The sequence below is a fragment of the Ambystoma mexicanum genome, chromosome 5p (assembly GCF_040938575.1).
Source record: "Ambystoma mexicanum isolate Mex_15411 chromosome 5p, UKY_AmexF1_1, whole genome shotgun sequence".
Lineage (NCBI taxonomy): Eukaryota > Metazoa > Chordata > Amphibia > Caudata > Ambystomatidae > Ambystoma > Ambystoma mexicanum.
This window is the reverse complement of record NC_090930.1, coordinates 524,487,605-524,506,992: the sequence shown is the minus strand read 5'-3', so window position 1 is coordinate 524,506,992 and position 19,388 is coordinate 524,487,605. Positions and strand designations below refer to the sequence as shown.

Below are 19,388 nucleotides of genomic sequence, written 5' to 3'. Positions count from 1 at the left end.
TGTATTTATCACACAACTCACAGAGTGAAGTTCATGCTGTGAGAAAAAAATAACTACATCATATGTCTTTGATGAAAGTAGTTTGTCTCTGGCATGTGAAGCTGCCAGAGCATCAGACAACAAATAAAGCATTGACGCACTGAACACCAGAAAGAAACACGCATTGGCAAAGCAAACAGTTTGGGATTTTGTTTAGGTATGAGATAGGCATTTGCTAGGCACCAGTGTAAAGATACTACCTGGTCTTAAATAGCAACAGCTGGAAAATTGAGTGATTACCTTAGCAAAGGTGTCAATACCTGGAAAATGCCTATCTAATATCTCAAGTCAGAAGTATTGGCCTCGTCCTTGCTCATCCCTGCTTGTTTTTAACAGGACGTCAGTGCATGGAAGATATAAATCAAGGGGCTGAAGGCACACTTGGGTATGATATTTTTATAACACCAGAAGCCATTTAAAGCTGCAATTAAGTCATTTACTCTCAGCAGCCAGCTTGGAGAAACATTGCAATGCTAATTTGTGATGCAAATGCTTGACAGAGAGAGCTCAAAGAGGTTCCAGGAGGATGTGTTTAGGGGGGCAATGGGCAGGGATGGCCTGGCCGTAGGGATTAGCATGACAAAGGGCAGTCAAACAACTCCCAAAAGCTGTGTGCCCCTCCTCACATGTCATCTCCCTTCCACCTCGTACTCCAATGCAATTGTTTCGGTTAATAGGATGCGCTAATAGCCAAAAAACCAAAAATCAATAACAGCTAAGACATATAACCAGATCATGTCATGTTAACAGCAGAGTAACCTGCTGGAGAAATTGAGAACAGAACCAAAGACCATTCCAAACCGGCACACACAAGTACATTGCAGAACACCGTGCCAAACACTTCTTGTAGTATCTATGGAATACAGATTAACAAATTCAGTTAAACCAAACCAAAATCAAGGGATTGCTGCTTTGTACTAGACATCACAACCCTATGAGGGAGGATCCGGGACAGCCTTTGAGACAGTAGCCGCTTTCACAGACGAATACTCAGATGGGCATGAAACTGAAACAAGAACCAGGCCTCAACAGCGCTCAGTCCAGAAACCCATATGAAGGGGCCAGTTCTTCTGCGTCCAAGTTAATCTCACTTAGGGTTTGGAGTTGCAGAGGGCTACACCTTGTGAGATACTCTGGGGCAATGGCTCCGGTTGCACATTGCAGTTAAGGCATGCGTCTCCACTAATGACATGCACACAAGCCCACATGGGAGCCTTGCATTATTCAGTCTTGGAGACGCTTCAGTCAGACTTGCTCTGTAGCCTGGTTATAAAAGAATAGAATACACTGTCAAATGCATAGGAAACCATAGTCCTGTTAATATACAACAGTCTACTCATTTCGGCCTAGGAAAGACAATTATTTAGCGGGAAATGTAACATAATTTCTTAAACGATATTTCCTATTCTAGTACTAATTCTTAATCATGGATGTATAATAGGAGGGGGTGGGGGGCTGCTCGGGAGAGTCAAAAATCCAGAGAACTCTCCACGCAGATTCATTGGTTACTAGAAAATAATCCTTCACAGTCAATAATGTTACCTCTCAACTTCATCCAGAATGTTCTGCGTTACTGCACATGTATCAATGTCTCTATTTGGAAGTTTAATACAGTGCATTATTGGGGCGTTCGAGGCTGCACATGGCATATAACGACATCCGCTGCCCACGTGCTTTATTCTTTACCATATGGTAATGACATCATCTTGAGAGCAATAGTGTTTGTAGACATAGGCGGCACTCCAGCTGATGTCCTTCTGAGGGAGCAGCCCTGATAACCTTTGTGGAACATGGCCCTTGTCAGATACTGGCGCTGCTGTGAGTAAAGGGTATTTCTCTGTTGAGAAAGTATTTTAGGAATACACGTATAAACAACAAATCTGTGCCTTTTTAACCCTTGACTTTACTAGGGTAGCGACCATTACAGGAGGCACTTTGGAAAATACGCATTGAACAAGCCCTAGAAATTAAAGAGTTGGAAGAGGAATTCTGTATGCTTTATCAGACATGCTACCTGCCTTTGAGGGTGCAAGTATATAAGGTGATGGAATGTAAGCACTTGGCAGGGGGTCCTCAGCATCTGGGTCGGGGTCCTGTCTTGTTGGTGACGTGGTTGAGAAAGCTGCTGGTTCCTGAACTCTGTGAGGCTGCTTTAGGTGGTGTGTCAGTGGGAGGAACCAAAGTCTCAGAGGTTTAGCAGCAACCCTAAGAGGAAGATGCTCCCATGAAAGGTCATGCATCACAGTCCACTTTGAGAAACGGGGATCAAAGTTTCAAAGCGTCAGGATGTGTGTCTTCATACTATGAAAAGTGACTGGTTGGAGGTCCCCTTCAAAATTGAGCAGAGCTTTCAGGGGGGTGCAGAAAAGGAAAGTTTAAGAACCTATATTTTTATTGGAGTTTCCATTTTTGAGCTACTCTGTTGTACACTATCACGGAAAACTGGAACGAATCACCCACAGTTTGGGTGGCGAGGATAGCTCCGGGGCAACACATTTGTCTTGGAAGCAAGACAAGTCAGAGCAGCACAGGTTCGAATCCTGGTCCTGCACCTAGAGAGTGGCCTCTGGTATGAAGCGCATTATAAAATGGTAATTAATTAATTAATGATTGGTGTTTGTTACTAAGTATGTTCTAAGGAAACAAAGGTGGCTTTTGGGAATAGCTGCCTCAGCTGATGGAGATGGATTAAGGGCACATTGAACTGCCCTGTAAAGTTCTCAACCACCTGCAACATCACCTGTGGCAGAATGGACCTATTGCTTGGGATTTGGCTCTTGGAGTGCTAACAGATATCTCTCGGCCAAGGTTGGCTAGTGTTTGTCTCAACAAAATGTGGGCTTGAGGCTCAGAGAGATAGATCTCGGTCCTAAGGTCAGCGGACAAGCAAGATCCAGCCTGAGGTTACAGCCAAGGAAAGGACTCTGTGTTAGAACACCTAACGTTATGATTCTTTCATTATTACCCCCTGTCTCTACAAACTTGAGCATCAACACTAAAACATGCCAGATATATCCCCCTATTTACATCTTCTAGAATCAAAACAATAAAAAAGAACATTACTGTAAACAATCTCACCTGTGTCTCATAAGTCATTTTGTCAAGTCAATTCAACAATTTCTCCAACTAACAGACCGTTTGCTTGACATGTATCTGACTGGCTTTCGTCACCAAATCTGTATCTTCTCCATCTCAGGTCATTTCTGACCTTGCACCTTATGGTACAGTTGTCACAGACTCCTGCACTAACCCAGTCACTAGTGGCTGTCAACATGTTTCTTAGGTCAAAAAATAAATGAATAGAAAAGTAAACTTTTTACCATTAGAATTCTGAGCAGGCAGCCTGCCTTCTGAGCCCAGGATTGCATCATCTAGAAACAGAACTCAGGAATATGTTGTGATGAATCCAGGCAGTTCATCCCTTCTCCCCAGGTGGGAGCCATCCCCTTTGAGGCTAGAGAGGTGAACCTATGCAACAGACTCTCTAGGGGATAGGGCAAGTGGGATCTCACTCAGGGTGACCACCTTAAAGGACAAGGAATTCCACCACATCCCACTTACCTTCAGAGTACCACATGTTCATTGGTTATATGGAGCTTGAACCATGTTATAATGTGAGAACTCTTTATGAATGGTTTGAATGCTGACCTCACTCTGTTGACCTCTGTTCTGGAAATGCAGAATGTTCCAGAAATGCAGATCCAATCATATTTCTTCACTCATTTTGGAGAACAATGGAAAAGGACCAGAGAGTATACCTGCGAGGGTAGAGCCAACCTGCACCAGCCCGCGGACAACAGAAGCCTGCGCTGTAATGTTGGGCGGATTGATCCTGGAGGAAGGGCCACCACAGATATGTGGTGGGCTCAGGAATCATGAAGCCCTCATAACGCTGCCGAACGCAGTAGGGTAGAAATCCCGAAGATCGCAAATTCCCTGAAGCGGGCAACTGAACCATCACATATGCAAAGCACTATCGCTCAGGAACGAAGACGCTAAGATGAGGAACTGCTGCAAGATGGCCAACAACCACAGAAGTGTGGCTCTGCATCCACCAGAGCAACTGCCTCGGCCCATGAGCAAAGCCACCAAAAACCAAGGTACCCGTCTGACACAGAGAAGAGAGAGGGGGGTGGTGAATCCGTGAAGCACTCAAGAGGGGAATAGAACATTGTAATATGCCTACGGCCAGTAAGACCAGATAGCCCATACAGAGCTGAGCCACCCAGTACACCTGGAAGGGGGTCTGAGTCCCAAGAGAAGCATATGGCCTGAAGGACCGGAGCGACAAGGGGCCTCATTCCGAGTGCGGCGATAAGGGCTAACGGCGCCAGTAAGGATGCCGGTGCCGTTAACCCCTCACCTCCGCATTCCGAGGTCCTTTAGCGGGTCCCGCTAAGGGAGGCTGGTAAAAGCAGCCGCCCTTAGCAGGACCCGCTAAAGGACCAGGGAGCTAATAACGGGGCCATTATTAGCTCCCTCCCCATTCCCATTGAGCCCTATGGGGGCTCGAATGGGAATGGGGATGGCTTCCCTGAATGGGGAAATACCGGTCCTCCAAGGTTGGAATGACCCGGTAAGTCCCCATTCAGGGAACCCGGACCCGGTATGCGGTAAGGGGGTAGCCATGGTGCAAATAGCACCATGGCTACCTCCTAACTCGGAATGAGGTTCAAGGTAGGGCTAAGAAGTCAAGCGAGCCAAGTAAACAGAAAAGGAATACCGAGATATCCTGCAGGGGTGAGCAAAGGAGTCCCGTCAAACAGAGGTTTGAGTTTATTAGTATCACACAATTGACTGAGCTGCAAAAATAAATAACCGAGATAAAGTTGAAATGTTGGGAATTGAGCATGGGAGTGGTGAGGGGGTCAGGAGTCCTCTTGTATAGAGAGTCAAGGAAACAGGCCTGGATTTGAATTGTTGCATCGGGCAGACACAATTCCTCATTACACTTTTGCAGGTTTACACCGGGTAATTCTGGTACCGATATCACGGTATTACCGCAATATTACAGGCAGCAGAGACACCGGTAAATTCTCATTCCATAAAGTCCCATAGGACTGCATGGATGGGATAGCCTGAATTACTGGCACCGGTAGTAGCTTTTTTCTAAACTGTCTTCAAGAGCAACTTCCATCCCAGAACATTGCAAAGCATAGAGGTGAGCATAAAGGAGCCGCTTCTGCTTTCAATTGACAAGATGGTGTCTTACTGTTGCACACATAAAAGCAGCCAGGTCACAGCCTGCATTGCTGTATGTTTTTGCGAAGCTGATCATAATCGCAGAACATTGATACCATTGCATTTCAGGAAAAACTGCCATGGGTTTAGAAGACTGCCAATTTCTGTTCCTGCACCTAAGGGAAGTGCAATGAGAGTGCATGCACTTGTCTTACACTAGTTGGGAAAATGTTCTTTTTTTGGCTCTGTTGATCCCATGAAGGGGGATTACGAAATTGAAAGTAACATGAAAACACACTGTATTTCAAAATACCTTGTATGTCCTCTCTGCACCATTTATGCATTGAGAAGCTGCTTTTCATGCGGTATTACTCAGTAGGTAATACCGCACATCCCCAATAGAGTCCTATGGGATTGCAAAATGGGGAATACCTGAAAAGTCGGCATGACTCTAAATAATGCATACTCTTCAAGTTACTGTAGGCTTACTGTCTGTGGTAACGGTAATTCAGTTGGCGGTATTCCTTAAGGAACTCTGTCAAACTTGTATTAAGGCTCTTAGTCTACCAGACCAATCTCTAAGTAAATGATATCCTTGCCCACTGCTTTACGCTTACCTTGCTTAGTTAGCATCTGGGATGCCTTTAGATTAGTTTCTATGTGTGTGTTTTGCAGTCCATGTGCTGGTTTGAAACCTTCATCCTATTCTGGTGACTTTGTCCAGGCTAGGATTTTAATGGGGATTTCGGTGGAAGATTTAGTTCCTCTGCACCACATTCTTAATCCTTCCCATAGCCAGGGTCAATGCCCAGACCTATTGGACGTGTTACACATCTATTGAAGAAAATCCAATCTGGAGCCACAAGTTGAATATTTTGCTTCCTGATGCCAACTTCGCCATTTTTAGGGAAGGTTATAGATAAGGCAGGGTCTTTTCAACTCTTGCTTCACAAGGACCGAACCTTTCATTCTGGATTTGGCCCTTATAATGTCATTGAGAAGGCCACATTCCCGGTGGATCACTTTCTTCGTATTACTGATGGTGTGGGCACCGTTCTGAGGATGCTCTTGGATCTCTGAGTGGTATTTGACACGAGGACCATGAGGCAATGCCTGCCACATGGGTATCGAGGGTGTGTCCCTTGATTGGTTTTGATATTTCCTGACAGATTTCAGTCTGTCCAGTTGAACCTTCCCAGGTCACCACCTGTGTCCGCAGCCTGCAGTGTGCATCAGGAGTCCGCGCTGTCAACTGCAATTATTACCATATACATGGAGCGGAATGGTGAAATGGTGATCGGTTTTTGGGGTCTCTGCCACACTGTGTTTGTATTTAGATGGCATGCAAGTATAGCTTCAGGTGTCTTCATAGGCAGGGTCTTTTCTCTGAGGTAATGTCACTCAGTTATTGAGGCCTGGATTGCTTCGGTACATCTCAAATTATGCTCCTTCTTCCTGAAAAATTACCCTGCCAATTATGATCCTGGTTATCCTCTCTAGCTGATGTCTTAAATATTCCAACTCATGTCGAGTCTGCAAAATCATTGGGGCTTCTTTTATGCCCAAAATTATCATTAAAAATGAATGTGACAGGCGTCCGAGTCTGGAATTAAGTGTATGGACCAAGTGACTTCAAAAGGGGTGCTTTGAACATTTAAGACAGCGGTAGATTGGTCACAAGGTTCTGGTGGTGAGTCCACATTCCTTCATCACTGTAATATTAATCGGAACTGGGAAGACAGTTTATGAGGAATTTACTACAGGGGTTGGGTGGAGGCGTTGTTCTCCTTCACTGATGGGATGGACATCTTCTCAGTCACTGTGTGAAGTGGGTTAGAGGCCTTATCACTGGAATCCCAGATGTTAGAGGGAGAGAGAGGTGTGAGAGGCTGGATGGATCCCGATGACTTTAACTTTGATATGTTTGCGCCCATTTCTCAGAGAACCCACTCTGGCCCTGACGGTGCTGTTCATACTCTCAGAACTGCCTCTCCAGGAAGGAGCTGTGGATCTTCTATTGTTCCTTCAGCTGGAGGCCAGTCTGTATATGGCATGTGCTACCTGTAGAGAGTGGCCATAAAGGGCAGAACGCTGATGACACCAGTCGCTTGTGATACATGAGCAGACCCATTTGGAGACAATAGACCGCTGTACTCCCTTGCCAGGTTCCTAAACTGTTGGAGGTTCCAGTGAGGGGTTGGGGAGAACAGTAAAAACCCACTCTGGGTGGGAGAAATTAGAAGTGAGATGGGTCACAGCCATCCATCCGACTGTGGGAGACCATGGGGAAAGTCTCAAGCCATCTTTCTACTGCTCACACATCCCCAGCCAGCGCACAGCCAAGTTAGTATCCAAGCTCTTACAACAATATTCCACTTCTTTATATTTTAATTGGAGCATCAAAGACCCCAGGTCTCCAGAAAAGGGTGTGCTCGCCCAGAAGATGTCGTATTGAAAGGACTGTGGTGTGAACGTGCTCCTACATTGACCACCCCAGTCAGGTATAGATTGTGCCTACAATTGCAATACTGCTTATTCGGTTTACTTTTCAGGTTCCATAATTGAAATCTGTTATATTGTTCCTTTTGCAGGCACAGGTATTTGCTGTCTGTCTGTTGTTGGCAGTGCAGATCACACCACGTTTGACTCCATAGGCCAGGCTTTCCAAGTGCCCCACACATAAACCTGCAAACCTTTATGAGACAGTTGCAAGAAGGGGGGAAGTCATGGAACGGTCACCCCTGCTCCCTTCATAGAGGTGGAGTGGGGAGGGGTCTATTAGTGGCAGCTACGTCTGTGTTACAGTGTGTCGGAAATGCCCCGGTGAAGATCGGGTCATGCGGTCCTAGTAGTTGAGAAGATGTGGCCTGTTCTCCTTTGCCCAGGGTACTGGGTTCCCTGTTCCCTGTTCCTGGTACTGCTTGCCACCCTGCCACAGTGTTGGTGGACCGCTTCTTTTTCCTCCTTGTCTATTGACTGGGATGACATGATGGGTGGCTGATGTTGTGGAAGACGTGGACGTGTAGCAAGGGGGATGTGCCCAAGTCAGTGTTTTGCCTGATTTTAAATCGCAATATCCCTGGCTAGTGAGTCTGCACTTAGGAGTCTAAGTTTAAAATGTTTCCCGCAAATTGGAGTATTAACCTCAGCTTGTTGTTAACTGGGCCTTGTGGATTGTGGTTCTCTCACTAGACTTCCAGACGTGTTCACGACTCACCTCCTCCACACGCTTTGTGTGTGCAGTGGGGAGGCTGGATTTTGTTTGCAGTATTTATATCGTTGCTTGACTTTCATTATGGACTTTTTATATGGATCATCAAACTATTCTTTTCAGGGTTTTAATATTGTCTTTGTTCTGTTTATTCTTCTGTTCTGCTTTTAGTGTTTTTCACATCACATCATTATCATGAACCAATTCGACCATCGTTTGTTCACTTAATTATCCCTTTATCCATAATCATATCCATCCATTCTCCCCTTTTCTTTCCTTCCTGCGTTCCTTCCTTCACACCTCTTTCTGTTTACTTCCCAATCCATGTTTCGTGCCTTCCTTCCAGCAGTCGAGGAGGACTGGACTGCGGCGGATCAAAGGAATGTGCAACGATGAGTGAAGAGAGCGTGGAAAGTCACGTGATGGTGCTCGTGCCTATAGGCGGACATCTGTTAACACGCTCACTCCATGGAAGCCATGGGCTAGTGCAAGGAAGCCGCCACAGTGCTCGTGCCTCATAAGGCGGGTGTGTGGACAGAGGGGAGAGGCCATATCCCTCAGTGAAAGGCTCAGTGAAGGGCTAAGTGAAAGGCTGCCAATAGGCAGTGGACAAAGTGTGACCAGGAGGGCCCCCAGGGCGCGGCCCAGGACATGCAGGCACAAGGTAGAAATGCTCCACAAGCAAATGCTCCAGATAGACTTCCAGACTCGCTGGCAGTACAGATGCCAGGGGCGTTCAACGTAACAGACAAAAGTAACATGGGGCTAAGGTGGGCCAAGTGGATAAGGGACTTTGACCTATACATGGGGGCCACAGGGCCCATTGATGAAGAAAGACAGAAATGTCTACTCAAACTGACAGTGGGACCAGCGACACAAAATATCATAGACAAGATGCCCACCACATCCATTGACTCCATCCATGATCTGACAGGGAATTTATCAGCATATTTCACCCCAAACACCAACGTGGACTATGAGCGCCACCTATTACACAGCACGAAACAGGCGAAGGGTGAGACCAGGGATGCCTATGTCATGCGGCTGAGGATTAAATGAAGCACTGTGACTTCTCGAACTACTCCAACACACAGAGGCCGTGCATTCCCAAATCATCGCAGGATGCGAGTCCCAGACGTTCAGACGGAAACTACGAAGGCCCAAGAAAGGGGCGGCCTTGCTTCAGAGGACATACGGCAGGAGGTGGATAGACTGTTGCAAGTGAAGGAAGAGCTAGCTTTCTCAGAGGATAACCTGCTTTTGAAGGGTCACAAGATAGTGATCCCAGCATTGTTGAAACGGAAAGCGGTAGAGCTGGCCCATGAAGGACATCGAGATGTGGTCTCCACAAAATGCATGTTGCACCAAAAGGTGTGGTATCCACAACTAGACGCCATGGTGGAGGAACTCCTGAAGCAGTGCCCCACATGCTGCCTCATCATACCCAACCGGCACCCGAACCATTGAGGATGTCTAAACTACAAGATGGCATATGGGAGGCCATAGCCGCTGACTTCTTTGGACCTATTGAAGGGTGGCGATATGTGTTAGCCTTCATGGATGAATACTCCAGGTACCCGAAAGCCCAAATTGTGTCTTCAACAGCGGCTCATCATTTCATCCCTGTAATGGACTGCATATTCACGGCATATGGCATCCCTAGGAAGGTGAAGACAGATGACGGGCCTCCGTTCAACTGTCAGGACTTTGTGAGATTCAGCGAATACATGGGATTCCACCACCATAAAATCACGCTGCTTTAACTGCATGCCAATGGCATGATCGAGTGTTTCATGGCCAACCTCAAAAGGGCACTGCAAGTGGCACGACTCACACAGTAGCCGCACTAACAAGTGCTCCCACAGTTACTAAGGGACTACAAGAGCACGCCGCACAGCTGCACAGGGAAGACCCCGGCTGAAGTGATGTTCAGGAGAGACATCGAGACCAGACTTCCTCAGGCCAGCCCTCAGGAGGGTGAACAGCCACATGACGTCGAACTGAGGGAACAAGATCGAGCGGCCAAGAATCGAATGAAAGAATACCTGGACGTTTGCCGGAAAGCTCGAGAACCTCAATTGGAAATGGGTGAAGTCATAGCCGTAAAACAACCACAGACCCACAAGCACACAGCGGCCTTTCAGGAGGAACCCCTGATCATCATGGAAAAGAAGGGTTCCATGAACACGGCTCAACAGGACAAAGGACAGACCACCCGAAATTCCTCGCACTTCAAGAAGTTTCCCCTAGCTGGACCTAGGAGGTTAAGTGGAAGAATTGAAATACCCGTCAAGAAGAGTCAGATGCTTCTGGTCCAGAGGACAGAGGTGAAAGATCAGAGGCCAGATGCTCTGTGGACAGATCCAGCTCAACACCACAGAGAACCAGGAACAAGCCTTGACGCCTCATCGAAGAGATGGGCTAGTGAACCACATTCATGTTCGTGTACCACCCCTGTTGGGTAACTGTTTACATTGGGGGTGGGGGGTCATGTTCCAGGGCACAAGGGAGGGGGGGGAGAGAAGTGACGAAGGAGGGCGGGTTAAGTTAGTTTGTAGGAAGCCTTGAATAAAGAAAGATGTCTGTGAGCAAGCTCCCAGCTCCGTCTTTATTTCATGGGCAGCAAGCAGCATGCCAGTGAGCCATCCCTCACCAGGTGCTGATCAGAACACTGCCTCCCTTCTTTTATTTCTCGTGTTCTCTAGTTCATTTTTTGTCACTTTCTTTCTCCTTAACACACTATTTTCATTTGCAATTTCCAGTTTTGCTTTCTTCTCGTTTCTTTTTCTGTCTCCTCCTTTACACTCTCTCTTTATTTGTAGTCACTCACCCGCTCTTACATTTTTTCTCACTGCCTCATTGTTTCTCATTATCTCGAGCTGATTCACCTAACCCAACGTCCTGGATGCGATAGCCCATTTATGTATGTACATTTAACTTGAGGCCTGTTAGGATATGATAGGTTATATATAATGCACTTAATACCTAGAGGTTTCTAAGCTCAGACCCGGGTTCAAGCCTGTGTTGCATCGTGTCGTCTTGCTTCCAAGGCGAGCATGTTGCCCCTGAGCTGTCCTCCCGAGACAAACATAAATGCAACCTTGACAACACTTCACAGATAATTCAAACCATACCTGCTACTTTTTGGAGGTGCTTTCATTTGTTTATGTTTAATTTGGAAAAACGGTCCCCCCAGCATTGCTGCCCAAGCTGAGCGTACCTGGTTAAAGGGTCAGCCCTACTTGATGGTCACCGCCAGTGTAGCTGCTCCAACACATAACAATTAGCATCAGTCCCCTGTCTGAGAATCTGTAAACCCAAAGTGAGGCCCACTCCCCTATCATTCAGGCTGAGATTGTCAGGCCACAAATAATAAAATCAACGTGGAGTTCTCGAAATGACCGAACACGTATGGAAATTATGTCAGGTGAAATTAACTGTTAATGTAGAGTTTTCTCAGAGATTATTATTGGGGGGTTGCCTGGATACCTGAATCGAGTTTACATTTTGGTGAGCCAATGAGCCCAGGCCTGGTGCAAGTTCTGTTAATCTGATTCTGTGAAGTCTTATTGCCTCGTATGTTCAATCGATCCACATGTAAGCTTGCCCAGCGCAGGGTTACACACACTGTAACAATGGCTGTAGAACTATAAGTACATTTTCAAAATCACTTTATTTCAAGACAATTTGTAGCACACTGTCTACATGCTCCATCTAAATGTACTTGTGCTTGCCTTACCCTTTGATCTTTTTTTGGTTTTTGTTCTCAAGGAAGCGTAGTGGAAGGACTGGAAAGAAAAAGAAACATGTAATTAAAAGAAATGAACAACTTATGCCAACATGGCAGACATCGTCCTAATATTACATTTCATGTGATGTACAATGACTGGCCATCTAAGGCGAACCAAGGGACATAGTGCTGGGAAGGCCTGCTGGTCAAAGCATCTCAGGTTACACTTACACATCCGATATAGCGAGGAAGTCCCATGCTAATTTTAACACTTTAAATGCTGTCCACCATGTGGGACCCCACTAACAGGGGCTGTATTTTGAAGTGGATTTAATTATATGATGTCCTTCTAGTTGCAAAGTCACATTGTATGGGCTACATGTGAGAACGTGAGGGTCTCTGGGGTCTGGGAATACCCCCCAGGTTTCCCAAAGGTGTTAAACGGGGCATTCCACAGGTCTGTCCAGACTCCCCAGACCATCATGCCTCTTAAAATCATGTGTATATTCCATGCTACCTTTAATACATGGACAGGGGAATTAGAGGAGGAAAGGGGACATGTATCTTCTCACATTAACCCACTCCTCGATAGCCCAACACTCAGAAACCAGAAAGTCAGAAACCATTCCATCCCCTATTTCTGAGGGTGAAAGTTACAAAGACATTGGGTCTCATTACGAGGAATGCGGACCCATAATGAACGGTGCCGGTAAGTGACCGCCACCGTTCATTACGGGCCGCCCCATTACGAGGTCTGCAGCAGGACACGCTCTGGAACGCCTGGTCAGACCAGGCGTCCTTAGTGGGACCCGCTAGTAGCCCGGGATGCTAACATCGGGCCCGTCATTAACAGGCCCCTTGTTAGCATCCTCCCCATTCCCATTGAGCCCTATGGGGGCTCAAATGGGAATGGGGATGTACTGGGTATTGAGAATGCAAAGGGGAATTACTGGGCCCTCCAAGGTCAGAATGGCCCGGTAATTCCCTATTCCTGGAACCCCGACCCGGTACCCAGTATGGGGGTAGCCATGCCGGTAAGAACGGCATGGCTACCTCCATACTCGTAATGACCCCCATTGGGTTGTTCGGGCTAGATAAGCAGAGTGGAGGTTTCTACTTGGGGCTCCCTCACAACCCATATATCTACCTTAGGTGAACCATGCAGGAAATCCACTGACAGCCAATAGAGTGAGCCCAGCAGAGACGTAGCCTCTATGGTGGGGATTTCAAGACAGTGCCCCAAGGGGCAAGTGCTTGCGCCAACACTTTATATCCTGTAGGTTCAACACAAGCTCTAAACTCGAGTCCTGAAATCAACCTTAGAGCACTCACTGAGCTTAATTGACTGCACGGGCCAAGAGGGAAGCATTGTTAATCAGGCTGGCCCTCCCGCCTGACTCACGAAACATGGCTAGGGAAATATAATGGATTCTTATTAGCTACAGAAAGCAAAACATTATCAATAGCAGAGCAAGCAAAGGGGGGAGTGGCCTATTACAACATATAACAACGAACTGGGAAATGGAACGAGACAGTGCCCGACCAGAGGCACACAAATCAGTAACCTTATTAGTTGATGGTGGTAAAAAAATGTTATTATATGACCCCACCAAATGCTGTATGGAGAGGCCTGGTCCAGGGTACAGACCTGGAGCTGAGAAGAGCAGAGAAGGTGAAAGCCATAGAAGCCTGCTGAGGGCTATATCCCAGACACTGGCTGGACCAGGACCAAATCAGAACTGAGTGCTGCAAGTCTAGTGAGGGCTATATCCCAGACACTGGCTGACCAGGACCAAATCAGAACAGAGCGCTGCAAGTCTAGTGAGGGCTATATCCCAGACACTGGCTGAGCAGGACCAAATCAGAACAGAGCGCTGCAAGTCTAGTGAGGGCTATATCCCAGACACTGGCCCAAATCAGAACAGAGCGCTGCAAGTCTAATGAGGGCTATATCCCAGACACTGGCTGGACCAGGACTAAACCAGAACTAAGTGCTGCAAGTCTAGTGAGGGCTATATCCCAGACACTGGCTGACCAGGACCAAATGAGAACAGAGCGCTGCAAGTCTAGTGAGGGCTATATCCCAGACACTGGCTGACCAGAACCAAATCAGAACAGAGCGCTGCAAGTCTAGTGAGGGCTATATCCCAGACACTGGCTGGACCAGCACCAAATCAGAACAGAGCTGCAAGTCTAGTGAGGGCTATATCCCAGACACTGGCTGGACCAGGACCAAATCAGAACAGAGTGCTGCAAGTCTAGTGAGGGCTATATCCCAGACACTGGCTGGACCAGGACCAAATCAGAACAGAGTGCTGCAAGTCAAGTGAGGGCTATATCCCAGACACTGGCTGACCAGGACCAAATCAGAACAGAGCGCTGCAAATCTAGTGAGGGCTATATCCCAGGCACTGGCTGGACCAGGACCAAATCAGAACAGAGCGCTGCAAGTCTAGCGAGGGCTATATCCAAGGCACTGGCTGGACCAGGACCAAATCAGAACAAAGTGCTGCAAGTCTAGTGAGGGCTATATCTCAGACAATGGCATGAGCCATGGACGAAGAGGTACAACCCAAAAGCCAGTTAAGGGTTGATAGCTTTCACTCAGGAAGGCAACCTATGGTAGAAATACTTAGTTACATACGTGTTTGTGAGGTAATACCCTAAGCAAGGGGGAGTAGATACATGTTAGAAGGTGTGCCAAATAGTGTTCATCGCACTGTATCCCTGGATTGCCAGGAAGTGGTCAGGACACTATCTCTAGGATGCCAGGAAGTGATCAGGACACTGTACTCTAGGTTGCAGGAAAGTGATGAGGATACTAGCTGTAGGTTGACAGGGAGTGATCAGGGCACTGTACCCCTAGGTTTTCAGGAAGTGACATGGGCACTGTATCCCTAGGTTGCCAGGGAGTGATCAGGGTGCACTGTATCCCTAGGTTGCCAGGAAGTGATCAGGGCACTGTATCCCTGCATGGCCAAGAAGTAATCAGGGAACAGTATTGCTAGGTTGACAGGAAGTGATCAGGGCACTGTATCCCTAGGTTGCCAGGAAGTGATCAGGGCACTGTAACACTTAGGAACAAGATTGTCAAGTAGTGAGCTGGGCACCATATCCCAAGCACTTTGAAATTAAGAAGCAAGCTGGGTGCTATAGCCAGAGATTCTGATTTTTGAGCCACAAATCAAATGGAGGCTGTATCCCAGAGACTGGGAAATCATGAAAGGTCCAATGGCCACTATGTAGGTTTTTACATCTCTGATCAGTTTAGTAATATTTTAAATTCAACTATTCCAAGGCGAGGGAAAGCACTATTATTAGTTTCTCAGTTGAGTTACGTGTGAGTAAATCCACTCTGACACTTTCTGAGACAGTTATCTTGAGATTTAGTCAACAAAATAGTCCTTAAACAGCAGTTTAACCACCAGAGTAAATTATGTTTCTCTTGCTGTTTTTATTACTTGTAAAAAGTATATACAAATCTGTTTCCTTCAGCTTGTTTATTTTGTGTCTGCTATATAAATTCACATGGGTGAACTCAAGTACATTTCCTAGATACATTTAGCAAAGACATTGGGCCTCATTACGGCTTTGGCGGCAGCCATGCTGCTATTTGCGGCATGGCTGCCTCCAAAACCGGGTCCGGGTTCCCTGAATGGGGAATTACCAGGCCATTCTGAGTTTGGAGGGCCCGGTAATTCCTCCCTCAGGGAACCGGGCCCGGACCTTCCCCATTCCCATTGAGCCCCTACAGGGCTCAATGGGAATGGGTGCAGGGAGTTAACAACGGGTCGATTACGACCGGCCTGTTGTTAGCTCACTGGTCCCCTCGCGAGACCCGGCCGGTAAGGACGCCTGGTTTTACCAGATGTCCTTAACGGGTCCGGCGAGGGGACCTCATAATCAGGCAGAATGGGTTTAACGGGTCCGCATCCATTAGCGGCACCGTTAACCCATTCCGCCAAGATTGTAATGAGGCCCATTGTATCATAGTATATATGTACGGCAAAATCATGTTTTAGAGTAGCTGAATAAAAGTCATGCATTTCTACAAATGAGACATGCAAAATTCCTTTTCATGGTTGTTGCTCATTCACAAATCGAAAATGCCATTTAAAGATGTCCGATGTTTGTTTGATCTTTGGCTTTATTGACTCCGCTCCCTAGGGATCATTTCCAAAGTCCATGGACCGTAAATAAAGGTGCTAAAGACGAGCATACATGTGTTACTCTGATCTTAACACTTTGATTTATGTTCTTGGGCATTTTTTTTAAGGTTGAGGAAGGGCACGGAATGAAAGTCATTTTTCAACCTCAGCTTTCCCCTCCACCTATAAAAAACCCTCGCATGCCAGCATAGTATTTTCATGCTGGCTTAAAACTGATGGATACCTATGGTGTCCACTGGCTGAATAGACCATCAAACAACATAGTTAAGGGGCACATGTAATTTCATGGGATTTTGAATGAAGGGAAGTTATAAATACCGGGCGTGTATTGCAAATGGAGCATATAATCATATAGTACAAGGTGTTTTGTCTCAATTTGTGGCAGAGTGCATGTTTGTTTGTTTGTTTGTTTGTTTGTTTGGTATTTATTATGCGCACCGGACCCTGGGGTATAAGGGCGCAGGAAGTAAGAAGATGTACAGCTTAGAGCATAAATTACAGGTTACAGTTACATGTTACAGATAATTACAAGTTACAGATGCAAGTTTACAATACAAGTTTACAATCATATAGTATAGATGCTGTGTAGCAAAACAGGCGTGTGCATTATCATAATTTCAATTAGCAATAGCTGTCGTCAGCCAGTTGATTACAATTTGCCTGAATTTGGAAGGAGAATGTTCTAGCCTCGCGGTAGTGGGTAATTCGTTCCACAATTGAGCAGCTTTGACTGGGAAGCTAGCTCCGCCTATGGTGGTCAGTTTAAAGCGAGGTACTTGGAGGCGATTGGTGTAGGCAAGTCTGGTTTGTCTTGTGGAGTGTGATCTGGTGAATCTGTCCTTAAGGTATTGAGGGGCTTTGTTGTGTAGAGATTTGTATGTGAGAGATGCAGTTTTAAGTTTGATTTTCTCATGGGTGGAGAGCCATTTGTGTTTCCTTCTTGTTTCTGTAATGTGTTCTCTCCTGGGGATGTCCAAAGCCGCTCGGAGGGCCTTGTTTTGCTGTATCTGGATTTTGTTGATGATGGATTTAGTGGCTCCTATGTACAGTGCGTTACAATAATCTAGTTTAGAGATGATAAGGGCTCTGGCTAGTGTTAGACAACTGTGCTGGGATAGGAATTGTTTTCCTGCTCTAATGAGCTTACATGTGTAGGCTGTTGAGGAAGCTAGGGAATTTACCTGTTTGGAAAATGATAAGGTAGAATCAAGGTAGATCCCTAATGTTTTAACTTCTTTGGCAACTTGTATGCAGTTCCCATCTATGATAAAGGAAGAGTAATTTGTGCTTAGTTTATTGATGAGGGGTGCGGTGCCTAGGATGAGAAGCTCAGTTTTATCATCGTTCAGGCATAAGCCGTGGGTTGCCATCCATGCCTGAACGATGCTGTATATTTTGTTCACCAGTGCTAGATCTTTTTCGTAAACCCCCGTGAGTGGGAGGAGGATCTGGGTATCGTCAGCGTAGTTAGTATACGTGATACCCAGATGGTCCAAATCATCAAACAGGGGCTTAGTGAATATGTTATATAGCGTTGGTGAAACGCACGATCCCTGTGGCACACCGCAGGTAATAGGGATGGGGTCTGCAGCTGCTGTAGGTGAGAAAACCCTCATGGTGCGGTCACTAAGGAAGGATTGTATCCATGCTATGGCCTCAGTGGAGAAGTGTGCTGCTGAATCTAGGTGGTTACATAGGACTTTATGGTCCACTAAATCAAAAGCGGCCGATAGGTCTAGTAGCAGGAGGAGTGCTGGTTTTCCAGAATCTCGTACTTTGTCTATTTGGGCTTTAAGGTCAATCAGTGCAGTTTCTGTGCCGTGAAGAGGGCGGAAGCCAGATTGTCGGGAGCCTAGTAGTTGGTTTTGTTCCAGGAAATTCTGGATTTGGATATATGCCACCTTGTCCAGTATCTTCAAAAGGAACGGTACCGTAGTGATGGGTCTATAATTGGTGGGTAAAGTGGGGTCTAAAGTAGCCTTTTTTAAAAGTGGGAGCACCCAAGACTCTTTTAAGTCACTGGGGATAATGCCTGTGGTAAAGGAGGCATTAATTAACTTAGTGATAAATGGTGCTAGATCTCGTGCGGCATCTTTGATGAGTTGTGCTGGACATGGGTCTCCTTTGCAGTTGGACGGTTTTAGGCCGAGTATTACTTTTTCTACTTCTAGTATGGAGACTTTGGAGAAGTGGAATTGCGTAGTGGGTTTGAAGTTAGCAAGTGTCTTAGTAGGCGGTAATATATTGGATGCTAAGGTCTCGCGTTTTAGTTCTATTTTCTTTTGAAGGTTTCGGACTTTGTTAGAGAGAGCTTGCTGGATTTCAGAGCACCACTTTTTGTCTTTAAGACAGTTATCTTGAGGTGTTATTGGGTTTTCCAGTTCTCTGAGTATGGCGAATAGTTCTTTTGTGCTTGATTTAGCTTGTGTAATTCTGTTATTGTAGGTCTCTTGTTTAGCTAAGATGATTTCTTTTTTATAATGAGAGGAGATATTAACTAGTTTTAGTTTATTTTCTGGAGTGGGGCTAATTTTCCACGTATTTTCCCATTTCCTTTTTTCTAATCTCAGATTTTTTAGGAGAGGGGTGAACCAGTTGTTCAGGTGGCTCTGTGGTTTGCTGTTTCTGAGCTTGAGTGGTGCGATGTCATCAAGGGTTTTGTTCATGATGTTGTTAAATTCTTCCACTAGGCTGTTAGGGTTAAGGTTATCAGGTAAAGCGTCCAAGGTGGGCATGATGCCAGGGAGTAGTTTGTCTAGTGTCATGTTTTTTTTGTTTCTGGTAAGTGCGGGTGGTGCACACAGTTGTTGCAGTTTAGGGGTGACGGTGTCCAAGGAGAATGAGATAAGATGGTGATCTGACCAGATTTGGGGTGAGATGGTGAGAGTAGATATATTGCAGTTGTGGTCAGCAATCCAATCAAGGGTTCTCCCTTTGATATGGGTGGGCTCAAACACTCTTTGGGTGTATCCCAGTTCTGTTAGGGTGTTGGATGCTGCTGTGGCTTGTGAGTCGTTGATGTCATTGAAGCCAATATTGAGGTCACCTAGTAGTATTG

At 46.2% G+C, this 19,388-nt stretch overlaps 1 protein-coding gene across 1 annotated transcript in view; it reads right to left on the bottom strand.

Annotated features, from left to right (window-relative positions):
* LOC138481058 (connector enhancer of kinase suppressor of ras 2-like) overlaps window positions 1–19,388 on the bottom strand; it is a 2,957,912-nt gene that overhangs the window by 254,322 nt on the left and 2,684,202 nt on the right. Inside the window, exon 16 of the mRNA XM_069612924.1 lies at window positions 12,171–12,219. Within this exon, the coding sequence (XP_069469025.1) occupies window positions 12,171–12,219 (49 nt within the window). The remainder of the gene's footprint in view (window positions 1–12,170; window positions 12,220–19,388) is intronic.